Raw genomic sequence first — 25,168 nt, 5'->3', positions numbered from 1 at the left:
AAACATATCCTAAGCTGCAACATTTTATCAGTTACACTGATTTTTTTTGGTGCAAATTTTTTCTCCTTTCTCATTTTTTGTTTAATTTAATTAATTTAATTTATTAATTTGTTTGGTACATTAAAATACCCAGTTAACTCCCTCCTGCCACCATTCAAGAAGGCATCATTTGACAAAAAGGGGTGTGTATGTATGTATGTGTGTGTGTGTGTATATATATAATTATGTCTTATTTTTGCTTATCAGTTGTAAGGGTTAGATTGGGGTTTTAACTAAAGAAAAAAGTTAGGAATTCAATGTTGTGGTTGCCAAATTCAAAATATTATCCCTAAGTCAGGAAAAAAAAAAAACTTTTGGCAGCTTTTATTTATAATGAAGAAGAGAAAGAGGTGAAGTATGAAATGTAGGAGGGAAAGAGGTAAGGAGTTTCCAAGCTAACCCTAAGTGCTGATATGATGAAATTCAGCTCACTCCCCAACAAAGTTCCAATCTCCCCATGGAAGTCTTGAGTCACTCACCGGCAAGCCAGTTCAGGATTCAAGGAAAAAGAGTCTCTCCATAGAATTCATGCTGAAGGGAATGTCTCACCAAAGCACCAATGAGCAGAGAGGGTCTCCTCGCAAGAGTCACCAAGGCAAGAATCTCTTCAAGCTAGAAGTCCCAAGGAGCCCTTTCAAAGAAGAAGTCCAAAGGAGAAGTGATGAGAACAGGAAGTTCCATGCTTTTTATAGTCCTTTTTCCATGTCACTTACTGTCCCTTCACCTCTTTACAGGGGCCAGTAACAGCTTCCAAATTGCCTAGCACTGCTCAAAGGGGCAGGGTCTGTGGGATCCACTTCTTGGTCCTCTGAGGGTATAAACTCTTATCAAAAGATTCACAAGTTTTTGACTGATTGAGTTAAAAGGGTGGAGCTCTCTAAGTAAGTGACTTGAGAATTCTCATACTTGATGGCTAGCAAAGTGTTAAGTAGGGGTTTCTAGATTGCTTAACTTAAAATTAGACAAAGAGAATAAAGAATTCCCTTTCACACAGTTCTTTCCTTGGAGGTGGATATACACAAGTGATTCTTCAGACAATATTTCTGATGCTCCATATAATGTTTTCTTGGCTCTGCACATTTCACTCTTCATAATTTCAATGGAAGTCTTTCTATGTTTTCCAAATTTAACAAGCGTGTCCTTTCATATGATATAGTAATATTCCATCAGAAACATATGCTACATATAAGAATATAAACCATTCCCCATTTGATAAAAGGCCAAAAGATATGACCAGACAGTTTCTGGATGAAGAAATCATACATACACACACACACACACACACACACACACACACACACACACACGAAAAAGTGCTCTAAGTCACTAAGAGAAATGCAAATCACAACAACCTTATAACTAATTTTTAAAAAAGTATCAAAAAAGTTTTTTCCCCGCCTCTGGATTTGCTGCTTTTTCTCATCTTGTCCCCCTTTTTAACATGGTAAAAAATAGTTTAGCATAGTAACCCAATACAGTGATTGCATCTGGTAATATATGAATCAGTCTTTATCGGTTCACTCCTTTATCCCTCCTATCAAAAAGATGAAAAGTAGAGTTAATCATCTGTTCTCTGATTAAAATGCATTATTGCATTAAATTAGATTTTGGCTACTTTTCAGGGTCGTTTTTATTTATTTTATTGTAGTCATTGCATATTTTGTTCTCCTTTTTCAACTTACTTCATTAATGAGCTCATGCTACTTTTTCTGTGCTCCAAATTTCCAATGTCCTTTGTTAAGGCAATTATATTTAATTAAGTTGGGCATATATCACAATTTGTTCAGCTTTTCCCCAGTTGATAGGACTTTGATTTATTTCTAGGTTTTTTTTATTGCCCCCCCCCCCAAAAAAAAAAAGTGTTGCTGATATTTTGGTGTAACTGAGGCCTTTCTTTCTGTCTTTGATCTACCTTTCATTGGTACATGTCTGTTTGGAGTGTTGCTGGGACAGAATATTTTTACAACTTTGAGAATCTTTTCATAGTATTTCAAATTATTTTACAGAACTCATTCATAACTACCAACAATACATATGTGTGTTTTTGCTATATCCACACCAGTGTAATTTTTAAAAATTGTCATATCATATCTTTGTTAATTTTTGGATATGAGATCAAATTTTAGAATATTATTATTTTGAATTTTTTGTTATTTGTCATTTTGAGTAATTTTTCATAAAATTATTGAATACTTTAATCTCTTTTGAAAAGTCAGTTTTTATCCTTTAATTATTTATCTCCTGGGAAATGTTCTTGGCCATAGAATTGTCTCATTCCCTATATGTAGTATGTTGTATATCTAAGTAGTGATACTTATTAGAAAGCTTTTTCCTCTCTCAGTTTTTTCTTTTATTTTGTTCATGCAAAAGCTTTTATATTGACATAAATTTTTCTATAATTTATGTTATTATGTATTCTGAGTTTTCTGATTCTTTTCTCTAGCTATTATTTATGAAAAAAAGTTTTCTGTTGTGCTTTAATTTTTAATACTGTCATTTAAAAAGTATTCAGATCCTTTATTCCCATTTAGTTCTTAATGTGTTTCATGGTATAATTTTAAATGATACTTCTCTTTCATTCTCTTTCTCCTGGTTTTTATTAGAAATATAAGAAATGCCAATAATTATTTTTATATCCTCCTGCTGAATAAGAGTATTAAATGTCTAGATATCTAGGATTTTGCAAGTCAGCCATCATATCCAAAAACTGAGATAATTTAACCTCTTTCTTTGCTGATGGTTGTTTACTAATTTCTTTCTCTCGTCTTTTACTCATATAGCCAACATTACTTGAAGTAGGTTAAGTAGTTGAGAGAGTGGACATCCTTTTTTCTTGCTTACTCTTAAAAGGGAAGAATCTAGTGTTTCTCCACTACAGCTAATCCTGCCTTTTGGTTTTAGATAAATAATTTCAATATAAAAGAAAGTCCCTTTAATCCTTGTTCATTTTAGCATTTTAATTACAAATCCCTTATTTTGTTATTGGCTTTTTCACCCTTAACTATCATGTTCATTTTGTTTTTCTTGCTTTAAACTCTCCTTTGTATTCCTGACATACACCCACCTTGGACATAATGAATGATTTGTGTGTTTGTCTATATTTCAGTAGAGTGGTTTCTTTTGCCAGTATTAGATATCTTTTTCTTTTCCTTTGATAATCATTTAAAATGTTCTTTTGTTGTTCCCTTTCTTTGCTTTAAATTTCCTTGGTTTGGCTATTAGTACCTCAGACTTTTTTTTTCTCATAGAAGATGTTTGGTAAATGCTTTCTGTCACAATTTTTTTTTCTTTGTGGGAGGCTTTGGGGAAAAGGCACTTTATAGAGTATGGGACTTGTCAGTATTTTAAATAATCTATAGCATTCACTTATAAATTAATCTGGTTCAGGAGTTTTTTCCCTTGTGAAGTATTCTGTATTTTGCTCACTTTCTCTTTGTGAAATATGACAGTGTTTTCTCTTTAATGTTTATTTAAAAATTAAGTTTTTTCCTTTACCCAGGTTTTTATTATTCTTGACTTATAATTATATTTTCAGATTTTTGATCACTTCTTTTATTTCTTTGATATTCCTCATAATTTCTGTACCCCTTTCTCCTTTTTAGCATTGTCAATATTTGTTTTTTTTTTTTTTTTGGTATCTTTAAAGAAGAAAGTCAAATATAGTAATTGTTTTACAAATTTTGCTCATTTTAAAAAAAAACACTTTAAAAATATTTCTTTCTTTGCTTTTCAAGTTAAGTTACTCCCTTTGGTTTTGTATTTTCCTTTGGGATTATTAACTTAAATTTTCTGATTTTTATATTATGAGCTCAATTTCTTGGTTCTTTTCTTTTTCTCATTTGTGTTTTTAAAATTGTTTCTTTAAGGACTGTTTTAGCTGCAGAATAGGAGTTTTGGTGTGTTGTCTCAGTGCTATCTTTTACTTTAATAAGATTTGATGTTATTCATGTAATTTATTTTGCCCATTTATTACATAGTATGTTATTTTGTCTCATTTTAGTTATCTACATTTTTATAATTTCCCTTATGTATATTTTTGTACATTATAACTTTAACCAATGCATTTTTTTATTTTTATTTTTTATTTTTTTAAAACCCTTACCTTCTGTCTTGGAGTCAATACTGTGTATTGGCTCCAAGGCAGAAGAGTGGTAAGGGTAGGCAATGGGGGTCAAGTGACTTGCCCAGGGTCACACAGCTGGGAAATGTCTGAAGCCAGATTTGAACTTAGGACCTCCCGTCTCTAGGCCTGGCTCTCAATGCACTGAGCTACCCAGCTGCCCCCTAACCAATGCATTTTAATTTTTTTTGTCTTCATTAATTTGACATTTTGTAGTGCCCTTATTACATTGTAAGTTTTGTCAAAAGTCCTATGCACCGGCAAGAGTTGAAGAGAATAGGCTGGGTCGTTTTTATTGTATGCTGAGCTCTTTTACGAATTGCTCTTTCAAAAAAGAAAATCAAAGGCCTATCTTTTTAATGTTAACATTTTTCTGGTATTCCTATGCATTAGTGATCTGTGGAATATATTGGCCTCCAAAGAACTAAAAATGTGTGTTACACAGAAAGTGATAGATAGTGTAAGCAGGTGGTTTAATCAGGCTGCAACATATAATCAACAGGGAACTCTGAAGAGTAGGAATAAAAGAAGGTTTCATGGAATTTATGACAGGATAGAGATATGGATTAAACATAGCAAGAATAAAAGTAGTCAGTGAGAGTGCTCCATTATTACCTTTAGGGTGTTAGGAAAAAGCTTGGAAGAGCACTAGTATTGAGTGCACTGTGGGCAGTCATGAATGGGTTTTGATTTGTGTAATTAGAGAACTTTCCTGAGTAGATATGATGACATCAGTTTCAGTTGAGTATGACTAACCATTGGATAACAAAGTAACAGTTTAAAGAGTAGACAATAGCATATAGTTTAATTGGTTGACCATAGGATCAGGATTATTCTTGCAAGCTAGACTAGCAGACAAGGCCAGTCCTGCTGTATTTTAGGTTCAGTATTGGAACAAAACAAGAGTTTTGAAATCATTCCAAGTTAAAAAAATTGATTTACTTAGCCATATTAGGGCAAGGATATTCAGTAAGAATACTCAGAAAGGACTTCTTGTGAATTCAGCTTCAGTGGATTTAGAGTTGTCTTACCTCAGAATTACCTGAGGTCCTCCAAACAATCCGGAATCTGGGAGGAGCATGAGCTCCTTGTGGCCTTTTGTATTTATGTGACCAGAAGTTGTTTCAACAACTTGAGCCTTTAATCCTCTAAGCCAATTAGTGTGGAGGACCATGGCTGTACCTTCTATGGAAAAGAATTAGCTCTGGTGTATATTTCCCCTCTCCCAGTTATGAAGGGAGGAAAGTAATGTTGAGACAGGAGTGATGGGATGGGAGAATTGGAGGGACTGGAGGATTGAAGTCTTCAATAGCTTGTGACCAGTTTTCATTTTTTGGGGAAGGTTTGGATATGGTTACTTGTTTGTTCTCTGCTCTCAGCAGACTCAGGGCACTGCTTCCACAGTCATGCACCCCTCTGCACTGGGCCCCCACCCAAAGTCCGTGCCTGCACTCAGGATCCGCATCTGTACCTGCATCCATACCTGCGCTCAAGGTCTGTGTTCAAAGTCCGTGAGTTCTTTAGCCTCTTGGGGTCTTAAGTCTTGGTGCTCTCAGGAGCAGGCCCTGATGACCCCAGCTAGCTGCCAAGGACTTAATGGATGCCCCAAACTTGCTGTAACTCTTGTGCGCTGGCTTTGGCCCTGTAGGTGGTGTGGCGGGGAGAGGGGGTTGCTCAGCTCATGTTTGAGTGAGAGCTATTTCACCCCCTTATAGCATGGAAATGCCCCAATCCCACATACCTTCAATGCTGCTCCCTGTTGTGGGGTCCCTTCATTCATCTGGATTTGTTTTTATGTCCTCTTGAGGAGTCCTATATGTGTGGATTAGGAGAGGTTAAGCAACTGCTTTTTACTCTGCCACCATCTTAACCTGGAAATCCAGGACTGGAGGATTGAAAAAGAGGATGGGGGAGGAGACTGGCAGAAGGGGAAATGGGAAATGAGGGTGGAACTAGAGAGAGGAATTTCAAAGTTTATGGAGATAGAACAATTATGAGTTGGTAACAAGATCAACAATAATATTGTACCTGTGTGGATGAGGTAGAGTGAAGGAAGTAATTGTGATGGTTGAAGAAGTTGATGAACTAGGAGACAGTGTAATTTGTGGAGACATTGGTATATATTTTGGCGTCTCTGTTGGGGGAAGTATCAGGTACAAGTGCTTGTTAGAGGACGGTTATTTAGCTTTCATCTAAAATGTTTACAGTTAATTTTTAGTACAAATAAAGTATTTAATTTTGGCAGTTTTGGTTATTGAATTGATTTAAAAGAGTAGGATTTCAGTGGAATTGCTTGTTGACTACAGAATGGGATGGGAGGAGGAGAAGGAAAGAACATGAATCATGTAACCATGGGAAAATATTCAAAATTAATTAAGTAAGTAAATAAGCTTTAAAACAACAACAATGACAAAGGTTATATAAAGAAGACACAAGTAATAGTGGACTCCCCCTCACCAGAAATGGATATCTAATCACCTATTATAGATGATATTAATGGAAATCTTATTAACATATAAGCTAAACAAAAAAAAGTAGGTTTTTTTTTGACAACATAAAATGAGCTATGTTACTGTTCTATCTGTTCAGTAGAAATTGGTTGTTTTTGTGTGATCATTAAAAAATTCTACAAAAAGACTTGAAAATGTTTTCAGAAATTTCAAGCAAAGGTTGTGTGCCTCTTAATGAATGCCTGGGATTTTGTGCTGTGCTTAAGAGAATACTGAGAGCATTAAAAAGAATTCCATGAATAGTTTTGCTTATTTTCAAGTACTCCTTTTGGGTAGTAGGAAATAGTTCACTAGTTACTTGGTAAGATCTTATTAACTGTGGACAAGAGTAGAAGAGTATAGCTACAATAACATCTCGTGGAGCAACCTGTTTTTTCAGATACTCTAAATGATGGGCTACAGTGGTTAGTCCCAGTTAAGAATAAAGAGCCGGCATGAGCTACTTTTGCACTTTGATGTTTGGGGTGACATTCGAAAAAATAAAGAAAAAAAGATGGTAAAGAATGATCAAAACAAGGGATGTATTTATCTAATGAAAGATCTCGATAATCATCTATTCTGTAGAGAAGTTCTTAATCTTAACCTCCTTTTCAACCTTACTTTTTAATGAGTAAGTGTTGTAAGCAAAGCAAATCAATGTATTGGCCACTCATGACAATGTATTTTAATTTCTGGACCTCTTATGCACTGCCTATTTGATGAGAAGATACATGTCATCATTATTCTGAAGTCAGTGTTTTGTCATCTTTAATTGTTATTTTCCTTTAAGTAATTGCCATCATCATGTAAATTCTTCTCTTTGTGCTGGATCAGTTCATTTAAGTCTTTTCACATTTCTCTATTGTTTTTTTTTCATATTTATCATATACTTTCATTTACTTCTAATGAGTTTGGAGTAGAAAGTTTTTGTTGTCTGTAATTGTAGAAAACCTTGATTCTTACTAATCCAATTACTTTAAAGACACTAATATCTATTAGGGAGTGGGGTCAGATTTTGTTTCAAACGTCCTTCATTTTAGCAATATTAGAGATATTTAATGAACATGTTAAGTTTTTAGCTAAAGTATGTCAGTAGGACATGATTTTTGTTACAGATTTAATGTTGGTAAAAAGCTCCACTGTTGGGGGGGACAAACCTTAGTTTGTGCAGATGTTTTATTGTGATAGATCTATTATCCAGCTATTAGAAGATAAATGACTGATATTTCTTATTTTCCATGCCTCCAGAAAATTGAAATAAGAAGGGGAATATCATTTGGGCTGTATGATTAGGGCAGGTGGGTTGGCCATTAATTTAAAAGAAGGAAATCTTGGCAGCTTTGGCCAACTTACACCATATTATCAATCAAACCTTGATCCACTTCTAGTGATGACCCAGCACTCTCAGGTTTTTGCAGCGTTAATTAGAATTCATGACAAAATAGATGCAAGGAAACGTTTTGTACCCTTCATAATTTTATAGAAAATTTATTGTTATTAGAGGAACCATTTGCTTAGTGTGATTTTTTTCATTACCAGCTTGTCAACTAGCATAGATAATCTAGAGAAAATATGAACTCCATAGATTGGGTGTCACTTTTGTTGATGGTTCATGTAGTTTACCTTGGAGCGCAGCTAATGGCTGAAGTTCATAGCAACAGCACAGAAAAACGTGGCAACCAGTGGAAGACAAATGAACCATGTTTATTGCTTTAATATAAAAAATACATAAATGGAAAGCTGCATTTGAATTTGATGAGCTCATTGCTAGTTTTGTTGCAGTGATTTATTTTCCCCCTTATACAAAAAAGCTACTATTGACACAGTGAGATGGAAATTAAATGACTGTATTTTGCAAACCAATATTTTTTGGTTTTAAAATCTGAGTGGATCATTTTGTTTTAATCTTAAGTGTTTTATGGAATATTGAGCATTTAATAAACTTCAATTATCAAATGTTTTGCCAATATTTAGATATAGGCTCAAACCATTAAGACAAAAATATAGTAAATTCTATAGAATGGTCAGTTATATCTTCTAAAATTATCTAATTTTCCATTTTTCCTTGTCAGGTTAAAAAAAAACCTCAGCTTTTTTTACCTTCTTCTTAGCTTTTCCTAATAATGTTTTCTTAATTGATTTCTTTAAAGTTTAATGGACTATTTTCTTAGTTCAAATTGAATGTCACATGGTAGTCAAGTTCGCATGTTGTTTTACTTTTAATTGTTGTGTAATATAAAAGATCTATTAATTTTACTTGAGGCTAAGTAAAAATTACTTATGGATTTATGATTCATTCATTCATTCATTGTTTACTTATTTAATGATCTTATATTTCATCTGAAATTTAAGGATTCCTTTAAAGCTAATTATTATTTATCTGTAAATTTACCTTCCCAAATATATTTGAATATACAAAGTATATATATATTCTTATAAAGAATCTTATAGATAGTACAGACAAATCTTATAGATATATAGACAGTTTCAGAAGAGCTCAAATTTTCCTGTTGGTACATACTATAGACAGTGTTTAGTGATTTTAAGAGATGTTTAAGACATACTAAATTTTATCTGTTGAAACATGATAGTTACCTAACTTTTAATTTCTGTTTTGAAGGAAGAGTTAATGTAGTAGATATAAAAAAGAAATGTTTAAAATATAAACAACTTTCCACATCAACAGAAAATGGAAAATTATCATAAGCATAATACATTTTGATTTAGTTCTCACAAATAATCAATTCTTTGCTTTCTGGAATGAGTTGCATACATGCTGGGACCAGCAGGTACCAGTACATGGGCAGGGCTGGAGTCAATAAATGCGACTTCACGTTTATACTGATTGGTAATTCATAAAATCCCCATAGGACTTGAAACTTGTTTAGCATAATAGCAAGTCCATATTCTGAGCTGTTTTCTTTCGATTGTATTGTTGGGTGCATATTAATAAACCAAATGTCAGCCAGATACAGGGAAAAACATGAAAAATATGAATATCATTGTATTTAATATTTTTCAAAAAGTGCCATTTCAGTAAATTGTATTTCTATTTAATTGCTTACTTTAAGTCATTGGGGAAATTTTAGATGTTGAAATGAAGAATCCCCAGTGTTCAGAAAGAATATGGCATTAATTTGCTACTAGAAAGCTGTATCACATTGCTTGCTAACTGCATACATATCAGAGGTTCATATAGTTGTCTCATGATGTTAGATATTCTACATGACATGGAACTTGACAGAAAAAATATTAATTAAACCAATTAGGAATGAAAGAAGAGTATTTTAAAAAATATATTGAGTACTTCTTGTTTGTTGATAATTTATTTTTTAAAAATAACACTTTTGGGGGGGCCAGTATACCTTTTCAACTAATTTTTCATTGTTAATTTTCATGAAATTTTGCTAACATTTTAAGCAGATTTTTCTTCGTGAAGAAATTATATGCACAAAACTTTATTTAAATATCGAACAGGTTTCTTTATAAGAATGTACCAGATTTTTTTTAAGTTAACTGAATAACTGATGTTTACCTCTCATTTTAAGTTAAAAAAAATTTGGACCTTGTTTAATATTTTGATTTATTTCATTTGCATGGAACATTATTTATTCATTATGTATTTGAGGCTATATTAACTTTAAAAAATAGTAAAGTTGAGTTATATTTTATCCTGATATGATCCAGTTAGAAGAAAGAAGTTTAACTGAAACTCAGAAACCCCTAATTTCAAATTTTTAAGCTTTGTGTCTTAGGAGAGTGTTATGTTTCTAGACATAAATCAGATAATAAGGATATTCCTTGTGCTGTTGAATCTTTGTTTAAACAGTCAGTTTTTTCACCTCTATGTCATTTAGTTTTGCAAGATTGCCAGAACATTAACATTTTGTTTTGAAAATCATTGAGCAAAGTATATCTTACTGTTTTAATACTTTTTTCTTTTCTAGCTGGTAGCTGGGAGTGTTGTGATGGCTTTTGAAGAAGTATGCCCGGATAGAATAGATCTGATTCACAGAAACTACCGCAAGCTGTGTAATTTGCTAGTTGATGTTGAAGAGTGGGGACAAGTTGTCATAATCCACATGCTAACTCGATATGCACGTACACAGTTTGTGAGTCCTTGGAAAGAGGTAAGTGCTGAACATATCTGTCAGCTTGGAAAATATTTCAGGAGGATAATGATGTCTTAGTTTGAAAAGGAGTATCCAAAAATGAATCTATTAAAATATGTCTAAACAAGAAAACCCAGAAATTATGTTGGTAGTTTAAAAACTCATTTTTCATCCATTCATTTAATTAATAATTTTACAGTACCTACAGTTCTAGTTTGGTGCCTCATGAAATGTCACTGTTGGGTAGCATTATGCATTATCTCCAAAAACATTACCAAACAGTACATTTTAAGGTAATCATGACTTTGCTATTTCCAAATCTCAACTAAGCCAAATACTTGCCAGTAGCACATATTATTATTATTCTATTAAAAATAACTTAAAGCTATAAGATTAAATTTTAAAGATAGTTTTAGAGAATATTTTTGAATAATAATAGTTTTTTAATCCTTTAAAGTTTGTAAAACACTTTCCATTGGTTAACTCGTTTGATTGAAGCTTACTGGGTTTTCTGAAGTTTCTTGATATGTTTATTCACTTTGAAAAAATCATAGGTTTTTAGCTGGTATGATTTACCAAAAATGGATGACTTAATATGTTAATGAAGAGTTAAGTTAGTTTACCTTGTTGATATAGAGATTAGTTGAAAACCATTTGTTGGCTTTATTGCTACATTAACCAGATATTTCTAGCACTGCTTTAAGACACTTTGCAGTAGAAGGTGACTGTTTTAATACATAACTATTTTAATTACTTTTTAAAAACTAAGTTAAAAGTTACTAAAGAAGTATGTTATTTTCTTATGCTTTAGTTAAAAGATATGGCCATAAAATTAAATATCTTTTTTTTAAAAAGCAGAAATCTGTGAATACAATGGATACTCAATTGCTTAATGGTATTAGGTATATTGTTCACCAAGCAAGAAGTTTTGTGTTTTTTTGCTATAGCAACTCAAGAACCTTTTCCTTCAAAGTTGAATGAAATAATCATCATTGGTGGACGGTATATCTACACTATTGAAATCATGGGTCTTATGATGTATCAAAGTATAATTTAAAATCTGAAGTGATATCTAGAATGTTTGTCATTTAAACCTATTTGTATATCAAGGGTAATTTGCAGCAATTAAGACATTAATACTTTTCATATATAACTATTATCAAATTGCTTATCCTCTCAAAGAGAATAAAGGGTAGGGAGGGGGAGAGAGAATTTGAAGCTTAAAATGTTAAAAACAAAAACCAAAAATTGTTTTACATGTTATTTGGGGAAAAATAAAACATTGGAGAAACAATTTTTAGAAAGACATTAATGGTCTTGATTTAGTGATGATTGCTAAATGAAAATAACCAATATTTATATGATATTTTAAGGGGCTCCAAAACATTTACATATATTGTTTTGTTTGATAGAATGAGATAATGCATAAGAATATGTATATTTAAAAATATATATGTATATTTCATGAAGTTGTTCATTTCATGTTGATGGAATTTCTACTGGAGAGTGAAATAAGACTGTAAGCTCATATACTAAAAATGGTTCATCAGACCATTGATACATATGACAACTTAAAAAAATTATTTTCTAAATGGTTAAAGAAAATATGTTTAGTGCTTGAGTACTAAGTATTTTTATGCTTGGGTTCAGTGATTTACCATCAGTGGTAATTAATGGTGGGTATACTCTGTCTAGTTCCCAATGTAAAACTGTCCTTAAAAAATCCTGAATTAATTCTACAAGCATTGTCTCCATTAAATGATATTTATTTACTATCATAAATGCATAATGCTATGCAAAATGCCTTTTTCGACATTACTTTAAGAAATTATGTACCCAAATAAATTACATTAGTATATGACATAATTGTAGTAAATTTTATTTATTTTTACTTGTTTATTCGTATATTCATCTGGTAAAGGTCAAAATTAGGGGAGGGGCAAGAAAATTAAAGGAAGTTCTGTTCTCATTATTCAGTCTTATAAAAAGTACAAAAAAGAAAACATTAAGCAGTTTTGTGGCATAGTATTAGGAAACCAAAATTTAAACATTGGGAAGTTATGATAATTGCTTGTGTTTAATAGTGTTTACTATAATGTAATCACTGTGCAAAACACTACAATTATTATTTCATTTGATCCTTTCAACCCTGGGAGGTAGGTGCTATTATTTTCCCCTATTAGGAACCTGAGACAAATATGTTAAGTGACTTTCCTAGAGTTACACAGTTAGTGTCTGAGGCTGGATATGAATTCAGGTCATCCTGATTCCAGACAGTGATCTGTCCAAATACTGAGGATCCTTATTATAGTCTCATATAGTAACTTCATAAACCTGACAGACCTTACACTACCAAACTTCTGTCTTCATCTGCTAAGAACGTCACTGCAGAGTGTGTAAATGTATGCCTATGAACTCTATGAATGTGATCTGTTTTAAAGGCCTACATGGCCACAGATCATAAGAAAGCCTTTAAAGTGGGTTATCCACTGAGCACATGGTTATTTTCCCCCTCGTGTCTCTGATCATTGCTCTTTCATATGCTCTGCCCCAGGCCTTAGCAGCTCATCATGTTTTCTCTTCTCTGATCACCTAAATACAGAAGGAGGCTGTTGAGTTGAGACATTGATAGTCTGGGGAGCTTCCTAGGACAGATTGGCCTTGTTTCCTAGGGTTTGTTTATAGTCAATTTCAAGTGATTGAAATATTTTTACCCATCACTATCTTATAGTTAGAGCTGCACTAAGCCTGGAAGGAACTTGATAGCAGCTAGGATTCATCTTCATCTTTCAGGTTCTGCTTTTAATATTATATAAGGTATTTCAGTGCTCTAGGTGGTAAGGCTAGCTTTATGCATGAGAGTGCATTACAATAAGTCATTGTCACAGGAGGAGCCCCGCAGAGTTTTGTTTTTCACAAGTGCAGAATAATATCCATTTGTGACAACTCTGAAACCCAGGAATTTTCATAAAGTCAGAAAAGTGAAAGATTTCTTAAATTTTAAATCACTTTTTCATATAGGTGCATGCATACATACACAACACAACACACACACACACAAGAAATATATTTTATATATTTTTCACACTTATATACACATGTACCTCTTTTTATATGTGTATTTCAAATATACACATAAATATTAAAGTCTTTTATGGACATTATGTAAACATTGATTTGAATACTTACTAAATTAAAAAACAGTATAGCCCCCCCAAAAAGGCAAAATACAAAATTGATGATTAATTTACATTTTAAACAGCCATTAACATTTATTTTTTAAATCAATAACACAATTTGCTTAAAAATAAAATATTGAGTATGAAGTTGAATAAAAGTAGAAACTGACAACATTTATAAACTGGGAATGGAACTGTGAAAAAACAATCGTTTCACTTCATATATGGACATTAATCAGTTCTGAGAGATTATTTCATGATCCTCATACCCAGTTGCCATCAATAAAGTAGAAAGGGCTGCTGGTGATATATCATTATGGAAGAGGAAAATGGGACTTCAAGGAACTTGTGACTTGCTCAAGGTCACAAAGATAGTAAGTGGTAGAACGAGAATAAGGACCTACATCTTCTGACTTGTTAGCCTGATCATTTTTCCATTGCTCCATTTGCAGTATCTTTTTTTTTTTTTTAAAGCCTATCACCCCCCTTTAATATCCTATTCAACCTTTGTGGCTAAATTTTATTTGAAATCTACCAGCTGTTGACTTTTTGTTCTGCCTAAAATTAGATTGAATTTTTAGTCATTGAAATCACCAAATAGTAATCTACTTTACCAATATTTATAGTGAATTAGTTTAACATTGTTTGTGTTTATATTCTTGTAGACAAAACTGATTATTTTGGGGAATTGAAAATTAGTAGAAATACTTTTCGAGATGAGCTGATATGTGTGCCTTTGTCAATAACTTCTTAAATGAACATATCATATACAACTAGGCATCTTTAGCAGCAGAAGAGATTTTTAATTTACTTTATTTGCATCATTATAGATCAGTATTTAGGCTGTTTATATGTAAATGTATGATTTGAGGAACAATTAAGTGTTGACAAAGTAGATTGCAGTCATATCAATTGCAGAGCATTTTCCATAATTTTTCTAACTGACATCTTTGATGATAAATAGTGGATGCCAAGTCAAAGCCGATTATACAGTGCACTAGGAATTCATGGCGCTGTCAGGGAGAAGACCGATTGACTTTAAATTTACATATTAATGAGAAGATTTGTTAAGAGGGTGCTTGACTATAGAAAATAACAGCATATTTATAGGGCACGACATTTTATAAATAAAGCTGATGCAGGAAAATGGAAATTAAACCTTTTAGGTTAATAAATTCAAGAGTCTGCTAAAATGCATATTTGCATTTTTATTTTCTTAAATTTACCTTACTCTTTGGACAATATATGCAAGTTTTTTTCTGGGTCAAGTTTAAATAATTCCCAAGGACTTAAAAATTGTTTAGTTAGATACCATTGCCTTTGTATAAATTTAAGAGGGGCAAAGAAATGAGTTTGGGACAGAACTTAAACTGCTAAGATAAAACTTTTTTTTTTGGTTGCTAGAATAAAGCAACCTAATAAATGAATATAATGAATATGAAAAAATTAAATTTTAGAACTCTTCTTTTTCTTTTGTGATCTTCTAATGGCATTCATCAAGGTCCAACTTTGACTTTTTGTACTTGCTAAATGTATTTTTGTCTTGTGAATTTTTGACTTTTTTAAAGTATTACTAATGGACTCAACTTATCAATGATTAATTCTATCTACTGTATTTTTTAAATGGAATTGAAGTAAAAAGAATTCATAAGACTTCATTTACCTCTGAGAGCTTGATCTCTCCATAGTTAACGTTTGATTATACATTACTGAACTTTATTCCTGGTAATATCAACTATATAACTTTTCTGCATAATGTGACTAGAGCAATTGTATATATTCAAACTTCTAGGACAGTCCCAATTTTTAGAAAATTGCTTTTTAATGGATCATTGCAAGAAAAGTACCTTTTGTCAGATCTAGATGTTTTTGTTTTGGAAAATTTAGTCATTATAAGTATGACATAATTGTAATCTCAACTTTTTTTTCCAAGTCTAGTAATCATATAGTTCTAGAAAGTTTTCTTATATAGCGGATAGTGTTTTGTAATAAGTTTGAAATACTTTGAAAGATATGTTTTTTAAGATAATTATTTTTCAATATAAAATATACATTAAAATGCATTTTTAAAATGAGAAGACTTAAGTGTGTTACTAGTTCTAAGTTTTTTAGTAGCTAAGAAAAACATAACTCATTGTTGAAACACTTCAAAATTTCAAGTTCATATGCATAGTTGTGGTTAAATAAATATTTACATTTTTTTAATCTATTGAAGTTAATTTAATAAAGAGTCGAATTAAAGGTATCCCTGAAGAGTCTGAAAATTTAAAAAAGACTAATGCAGACTAGTGAAGAGTCTTAGTAGTGGGGATTATGAGCAATAGAATTGTGATTATTATGAATAATGACAATTCATGGTGTTTTAAGATGACCATTTGTACTATTGCAGAGAGAATTTCTAAAGTTAGGGTATAAAATGTCAATGTAGATTTAAACAAAGTAGGAAAATGCATAGGAAAAAGAGCCTTCTGAAAAAAAATAGCAACTTTTTTTAATAGATCAGAACTAGAAATTTAAAAGGGTACCCAACAATTATGGAATAGCTGAACAAATTGTGGCATATGAATGACACAGAATATTGCTGAGTGGTCAGAAATGAATAAAGGGAATGTTTCAGAGAAACTTGAAAAGATTTGTGTGAATTGATACAAAATAAAATGAGTTGTCTCAAGATAATTTACACAGAAACAAGGTAAAGAAAAACAGAATTGCAAGATTTAAGAATTCTTGTCATAATGGGACCAACAATGGTTCCAGAGAACAAATGAGGATATGTGCTGCCCACTGTTTGACAGAGGGATACTGGGCTCAAGGTGCCAAAGAACAAAGACATTTTTACACATGGCCAATGTGGGAATTTGTTTTGTTTGGCTATTTATATTTGTTAAGAAGGATATTTTCTCATCTCAGTCTTGGGGGTCAGAAGAAGGCAAAAGCTAGAGATAGATTAGTGAAGAAGAAGGAGGAGGATGAGGAGGAAAAAGGGTAATTTAAGCAGTTTTAAGAAAAGTAATAGAAAAGAACAGAAGGAATAGAAGAGGGAATCACAGATGAAGACAGCTTTGAGAGTTACATGCTGAATTTATTAAATTAAACACAACAAAGCTTTTAAATAAATATTTCCAGCTATATTTTTTGGTTCTGCCATATATCTATAATATGGGTATTAATGCCTATTTTATTTAATGTTAAGTTCAAAATAAAAAAAATAGGAATACTTCTTGGGAAAATTTTACCAAGGACTTTTGTTTGAAAGATTAAAAATACCAAATAAACTGTAACTTTTTCATCCATTCCCCAGTTTATGGGCGCCATCTCAGATTCTCATTCTTTGCCATTTAAAAAAATGCTATGAATATTTTTGTTCATTCTTTTTTATATTCAGAAATTCAGTTAAGCAAAAAAGTACTCTCTCTTTGAATCCTGTTTCATTAAATGTTCATTTTTTTCTCCACTGTAGTATTATACTCAGTTTTGTTAGGTAAATTATTCTTGGCTATAAGTTCATATCCTTTGCCTTCTGGAATATCATATTCTAAGCTCTTCCTTCATAGGGATGGCCATTAAATTGTCGAAAAATTTTCCTTGCCCTAGAGCTCTGTATTTTGGTCATGATGTTCTTGGGAGTTTTTCTTTGGAATTTCAAGAGATAACCAATGAATTCTTTCTGTTGCCACTTTACTCTTTGGTTCTGAGAGGTTTGGTCAATATTTTTTAAGAGTTCTTGAAATATGATGTCCAGGATCTTTCCCTTTCCCCTAATTTTTTTTTAATTCTTGATCGATTTTCTAGATCATTTTTTTTCCTGAGATGCCTTACATATTAGTCTTTTTTTTTTTTAAAGCATTTTGACTTCGTTTTAATAGTTTCAATTGTCTCATGGATTCTTTGATTTCTTTTTAGTCCCTTCTAAATTTTAGGAAGTTTGTTGCTTGGACAAGGTTTTGTGCTATTTGTGCTAAGCTATTAATTCCTTTTCCAATCCTTAATTCCATAGTTTGCAACATTTTAAAACTTTTTTATTTTTTTTAAACCCTCAAATTCTGTCATATATTCAATACTGTATATTGGTTCCAAGGCAGAAGAACAATAAGGGCTAGGCTGAGGGTGGGAGTTGGGGTTAAGTGACTTGCTCAGGGTCACACAGCTAGGAAGTGTCTTAGGCCAGATTTGAACCTATGACCTCCCATCTCTAGGCCTGGCTCTCAATCCACTGAAATAATATAAAAATAAAAAGGGAGACTGTAAAGATAAGTGACAAAAACTATGCAAATAAAGGTTCAGAACTATTCAGACTTTTTTTTTTAAAACCCTTACCTGCCGTCTTGGAGTCAATACTGTGTATTGGCTCCAAGGCAGAAGAATGGTAAGAGCTAGGCAATGGGGGATTAAGTGACTTGCCCAGGGTCACACAGCTAGGAAGTTTCTTAAGTCAGCTTTGAACCTCGTTTCTAGGCCTGCCTCTCAATCCACTGAGTTACCCAGCTGCCCCCTGTTCAGAGACTTTTGATAGATGTAATCAAAAGTATCTTCAGTAATAAAGTGAAGTGAAGCTCATAAATGAACTTTTCTTCAGGGCCAGGCATAAGTATGCTAAAGAGACTCTTGTTATAGAAAAAATAAATTATTATTTGAAATTTATACGGATAAAAAGGATTTCTAACTATAAGGGATTCTAACTCCACCCAAATAAAACTCCCTGCTTCCCCAAGAAACCACTTCTCCTGTGTTTCACAGGCTGCACTAATTCTTCCTGATCTAAGCCAAATTTTTACTGTTTTAAATAAAAATAACAAAGGCTAGCTGGTTGAGTCCAAATGGAATGGGGAAGCAGGAATTCTCCAGCCCTGCCTGTTAGGTCTCCTAACTAATAACTAAGTAATCCTCCTCACAACAGAGTCCAAACCAAAGACCAAGGTTTTCTTTGGTCTTCTCAGAGTTAAATCAATCTATAAAAACCGCAATAGATAGTCAATAGTATTTCCCAAGTTGGAAAAAGAAAACACTAAGCTCCTTCAGGTCTTTTCCTCAGACAAAGAGAGGCAAAGATGTTAACTCCTCTAGTCCTAAGAGACACAGTCCCTGTGTGTGACTCTGCCAACTGCCAGAGACCAACTGCCACTCCCAGAGAGAGAGTAACTATCCCCCAAAAAGCAATTAAAAACTGTCAGCATTTGAAATTGACACTCATCTCTGCTTCAAACTCCAATTCTTTCTCAAGCCAGTATCTTTGATACTGTTAATTTGGTTTTCTTCTTTCCTTTTTAAAATTAGATTAACCAGTTCTTTATCTGTTTTATTTGTTTTTTGTTTCAAAGTATCAGCTTCTAGTCTTATTTATTAATTCAATAGTTTTTTCACTTTCAGTTTTATTAATTTCTCCTTTAATTTGTATGATTTCTAATTTAGTTTTAATCTGGGGATTTTTAATTTGTTCTCTTCATTGACCTCTTCCCTCTCTGATTTGTTAATATATGCATTTGAGAATATAAATTTTCCCCTGAGTCATGCTTTGGTTGCATCCCATAGATTTTGATATGTCTCCTCATTGTCATTCTCTTCAATGAAATTATTGTCTCTATTCTTTAACCAACCATTTTGGAGAATCATATTTTTTAATTTCTAATTAATTTTTTGATTTGCCTCTCCATGTACCCTTAAAAATTATTATTTTATTGCATTATGATCTTAAAAGGTTGCATTCATTTTTTCTGCTTTTTTGCACTTATTTGCCATGTTTTTAAACCTTAGTACATGGTCAATATTTGTGAATGTACCATGTGCTGCTGAAAAGAAGGTATATTCCTTTTTTCCCCTATTTATTCTTCTCATATCTATTAACTCTAATTTTTCTAAGATTTCATTCACATCTCTTACCTCTTTCTTATTTATTTTTTGTTTTCATTTATCTAGATCTGATAGAGGAAAGTTCAGGTCTCCCACTAGTATAGTTATAGGACCAAGTATTTTTATTTTATCATTTTTCATTTGAATGTTAGAACTCTAAATGTGAGATCTATGCCCTGTGTGTTGGATACTTGTTCTACTGTAGGGGTCATTCTTTAAATCCTCATCAAAAAGAAATCAGGAACACACAAATTCCATCTAAACAGAAGAACGAGCTCATAGCTACTTAGGAGTTAACTTCTTTTCTATCGTGGTCTCATTCAGCAGTCTGGCAAAGCCCATGGATGCTTTCTCATCATAATGTTTTTAAATATATAAAATAAAATAACATGGTATTAGGAAGGAAACATTATAGTAAATAGAAGATACTTTAAAAAAAATTTATGGGCTTCATTTTAAGATCTCTGCCTCAGACAGAGAAAGGCATTGGTAGTACCTCTTTTTTAAATTTTGCCTGCAAAAGCAACAATAAACAACACTGCTTGGAGTATTTGGTCATCTTGGGTGGCAGTATTTATGAAAAATTATTTTTTTACTTTCTTTTTTATTTAATTTTTTTAGAAAAATTTTCCATGGTTACATGCACTTAAAGAGGCAAATTTAAAAAGAAGAGTTTTCTTTCTTTCCCCTCTGTTTCTCATTTACCTTTTCATGTTTCTCTTGACTTTTGTGTTTTGATAGTGAACTTTCCACTTAGTCTTGGTCTTTTCTGTGCAAATACTTGGAAATCTTCTATCTTGTTCAATGCCCATACTTTCCCCTGGAAATATATAGTCAGTTTTGATGGGTAGGTGATCCTTGGTTGTAGATCCAGTTTTCTTGCCTTTCTGAATATCATATTCCAAGCCTTGCAGTCTTTTAGTGTGGAGGCTGCCAGATCCTGTGTGATCCTGATTGTTGCTCCTTGATATCTGAATTGTCTCTTTCTGGCTTCTTGTAAAATTTTTTCTTTTACTTGGAAGCTCTTGAATTTGGCTATTATATTCTTGGGGGTTGTCTTTTCAGGGTTTAGTGTAGAGGGTGATCTATGGATCCTTTCATTATCTATATTGCCCTCTTGTTGTAGAACTTAAGGGCAATTTTGCTGAATAATTTCCTTTAGTATGGAGTCCAAATTTCTATTAATTTCTGCTTTTTCAGAAAGACCAATGATTCTCAGATTGTCTCTTCTAGACCTGTTTTCTTGATCTGTCAATTTCTCAGTGAGATATTTCATGTTTCCTTCTATTTTATCAGTCTTTTGGCTTTGCTTTATTTCTTCTTGTTGTCTTGAGAGATCATTGGCTTCTCCTTGCCCAATTCTTGTCTTTAGAGACTGGTTATCTGGTATAAGCTTTTGATTTTCCTTTTTGATTTGGTCTATCCTGTTTTCCTGCTGTTTGATTTTGGTCTCCAATTTGCTTGTCAATTGTTTTGATTTGGGGGCATCTTTTTTGAATTGCCCAATTCTAGCCTTTAGATACTGGTTTTCGGCTATAATCTTTTGGTTTTCCTTTTCAATCTGGTCTATTTGGTTCTTCGAGTCTTCCAGCTGGTCATTTCTGGTCTTCAATTTGCTTATCAATTCATTTGATTTCTGAGCCCCACTTTCTAATTGAGAAATTCTGCCTTTTAAGCCGTTATTTTCTTCCCAGATCCCTTCAATCTTTCTCATAATCTCAGATTTGAACTCTTCAAGAGCTTGTGACCAGTTTTTTTTTTTTTTTTTTTTTTGGCAAGGTTTGGGTGTGATTACTTCTTTGTTCTCCTCTGCTGTTTGCTCTGTTGTCTGGATTTTTTCTTTGTAAAAGTTGTCAAATGCTAAATATTTCTTCTTTATCTTTCTCTTCTGGGGTTCTTGTCTCTGGCTAACCATTGTTAGCCCAGCACCCTCCTCAGCTTTATCCTCAAGCCCAGGGTCTGTCTGCGCTCTTTGGGCTCCTGAGGTCTCATGTCTAGTTGTTCTCAGGGTCAAGCCTCCTGGTAGTCCCCTTGTTTGTTCCTCTGCCCGAAGCTCCTTTAACAATCTCAGGGAGCTGCTTCCACAGTAGTACACCCCTCTGCACTGGGTCCCCACCCAAGGTCTGAGCCTGCACTCAGGATCCGTGACTGCAGTTGTGACCGCTCCTGAGCTCAAGGTCTGTGCTCAAAGTCTATGTGTTCTTTAGCCTCTTGGGGTCTTAAGTTTTGCTGCTCTCAGGAGCAGTCCCTGGTGATGCCAGGTAGCCGTCAAGGACTTAATGGATGCCCCAAACTTGCTCTAGCTCTTGTGAGCTGGCTTTGGCCCTGTAGGTGGTGTGGGGTTTGGGAGGTGGTTGCTCAGCTCGTGTTTTAGTGAGAGCTTATTCTCCCTCTTATAGCATGGAAATGCCCTGATTCCACATACCTTTAATGTTGCTCCCTGTTGTGGGGTCCCTTAATTCGTCTGGATTTGTTTTTATATTCCCTTGAGGAGTCCTATACGTGTGGGTTAGGAGAGGTTAAGCAGCTGATTTTTACTCTGCCACCATCTTAACCCAGAAGCCTCTACCTCATTTTACAGATGAGACAAACAGGGTTAAGTGACTTGTGCAGGGTCACACAGCTAGTGATGTTTGAGGCCCTGTTGGAACTCAAGTCTTTCTAACTATACGCTTTGTACTCTATCCACTGCACCATTTAGCTGCCTTAATTTTCACTTACTCCATTCTTCTCACACAGTCCCATTTGCCTTTCCATAGATAGCTTGGTGTCTCTCAGCTAGCCTATTTGCTGACTCCAGTTGATATTAGCAATTCTATAGCTCATAATTCCCACCTCAAGTGATTTACCATTCTTGGGATTCCCCAATAAGTTTGCCAGCCATGAGCTTTCAATTTATTAATGCCCTTACATTTTTCTAAATGAACGCTAGTCACAACTCTTCATCCCCTTCTTGTATTTATAAAGTCATATTTTAAAATTGATGTGTAGGATTTTCCATTCTTTGAAGGTAATGTTATATACAGGGAAAAGTTCTTGTCTTCAGCTTTTAACTAATTTCAGATATTGCCTTTTGGACTTAACAACTTTATAACTGTGGACAAGTAAGCCACTGAATATCTCATTGCTTGTGTCTTCATCTTTAAAATGACAACAAATAATGCTGGTGTACCTACTGCTATGCCACTGTGAGGAACAAATGAGGTGATGTATAAAAAATGTCTTGTAAACCTTAGGAATGTATTTAAATTTCAGTTATTATTTGTTTTAAAATTTAGTTTTGTTAGATTTATCTCATCTTTCTATCCTCTTAAGGCTCTTTTGTAGTCCAATTTTGTTGTCCAATTAAAACATACCTAAACAGATACATGCACACATACAGCTATCTCTTCATGTATATATTTGTTAAGCATATCATCTATCTTTCTTTTTATCCAAGACACTGCTATAAATGTTTAACTGCATATGGTTTAGGAGGATTTGACTACTGATTTCTTTACAAGTTGATATAAAGGCATTACTCTTTGAGTCTGGTCATTTAGATCACATTGTGCATCCAATAAACTGGATCATCATTTAATCTGCATTACGTGGTCTTGTTCACAAGGATAGTGTCCAAGATTGTGTCAAATGCTTTGTTGTTATAGAGAAAAACAATGTCTAGAATATTTTACTTATCTACAAATTCCAGCAGCCCTATTAAGAAAAAAGAAAGAAATGAGGCTATGCATGTTTCCTCACTTCCTTTTCTGGATGTTCATTAACCAACCCTTTATTATATTTTGGAATAGCAGATCTCAACACGTATTCCAAAAGATCCAAAGCTGTGTAGAGGTTTCTGCACTTTTGTATGTCCTCATGCATACTCATGTATTGCCATTTTTATCTTTAATTCCAACAAAATGTGTAGCAGAAATCAATTTAATAAATAAAGATGCCTTCTGAAGACTGAATATTACATTAATTGCATGTACATATCTTTCAAATATCTTTATATCAATAGAAAACAAGTTTATTTTAAAAAAATATTTAATTTAATAACTGTTTGTTACGTATTTTGCCAAAAAGTGGTATGATAATTATATGGAAGCATGGGAAATTTTTTTGGTTAAAAAATAAGTCCACAGATGAAAAATTTGATGTGGATTAGTTAAGAATTGAAGTCAAGGTCTCTAGTCAGTGCTTTGTAGGCTTCACTTCCTTACCTCTTCTGAAAATTATGGCATTATTTGGCCTTTTCTAATCTTGTGATTTTGGAGTTTTTTCCCCCTGAATCCTTAGCAGCTTTGTGATCGTATTCACTTGCTCTTTTTGGTACTCCTATCCTTATATGTATTTCACATAATTAATCCCCATGACAACTATTTGTCAGACTACCTGGTTAACCTATCTCCTCTCTTGACAAGTGATTGCTGGTCAAGAATTTTCTTAGATATTTTAAGATATATAATGAATTTAAGTTGTTAAGTAACGTGAAGCAGTAATAAAATGCATTATAAGTGAAAAACAGAGAAAGAATAAAAAGAAGGTAATTTCATGTCTGGAGCCACCTTAGTTGAGGCATATAGTAATGAGATAGAATAGCTAGTATTTTTAAGAAAAAAATTCAAATGGAAATTACACAAAAGCATTGATTTATATTGATCATTTTTTATCTTCCTGAGAACAATTACTTTAAGCTTTTAAGAACCCATGAGTTGATCAATTTTATACTCTAAAACAGAAATAACCTTTTCTCATCTTCATTTGCGTCTTTCCATAAATCCTTTATAGAATTGTCAGAATCTTTCTTCTGTGCTATGTCATTTTTCATTTTTATCTATCTCCTTTTCTGATAAAAACTGTCACTGACAATGCCCTTTTATGTTGTTAATGCCTCAGTCAGCATTGGCAATATGGCTGTCATATTCATTATGTGTCTTTCCATTAACTTTTTAAAAATTCTTCTTTTCGTCTTAGAATTAATACCGTGTTTTGATACTAATACAGAAACCAAGGCAGAAGAGTGATAAGAGCTAGGTAATGAGGGTTAAGTGACTTGACCAGGGCCACACATCTAGTAAGTCTTATCTGAGTCCTGATTTAAACCTAGGACTTCCATCTCTAGGCTTGGCTCCCTTGAGCCACTTAGCTGCCTCCTTTCCATTGTCTTTTTATTTTTTTTTTTTTTAAACCCATAACTTCGGTGTTTTGGCTCCTTGGTGAAAGGAGTGGTAAGGGTGGGCAATGGGGGTCAAGTGACTTGCCCAGGGTTACACAGGTGGGAAGTGTCTAAGGCTGGATTTGAACCTAGGACCTCCCGTCTAGGCCTGACTCAATCCACTGAGCTACCCAGCTGCCCCGCGTGCCACCCCCCCCCCCCCCCCCCCCCCCCCCCCCCCC

At 33.3% G+C, this 25,168-nt stretch overlaps 1 protein-coding gene across 2 annotated transcripts in view; it reads left to right on the top strand.

Annotated features, from left to right (window-relative positions):
- The window catches only part of AP3B1 (adaptor related protein complex 3 subunit beta 1), a 370,907-nt gene that overhangs the window by 145,882 nt on the left and 199,857 nt on the right, over nt 1–25,168 (top strand). For both annotated transcript variants that reach the window (XM_044663208.1, XM_044663200.1), the window contains exon 7: nt 10,596–10,778. In XM_044663208.1, the coding sequence (XP_044519143.1) occupies nt 10,596–10,778 (183 nt within the window). The remainder of the gene's footprint in view (nt 1–10,595; nt 10,779–25,168) is intronic.

Source organism: Gracilinanus agilis, chromosome 1 (genome assembly GCF_016433145.1).
Source record: "Gracilinanus agilis isolate LMUSP501 chromosome 1, AgileGrace, whole genome shotgun sequence".
NCBI lineage: Eukaryota > Metazoa > Chordata > Mammalia > Didelphimorphia > Didelphidae > Gracilinanus > Gracilinanus agilis.
This window is presented reverse-complemented; position numbering and strand designations above follow the sequence as displayed.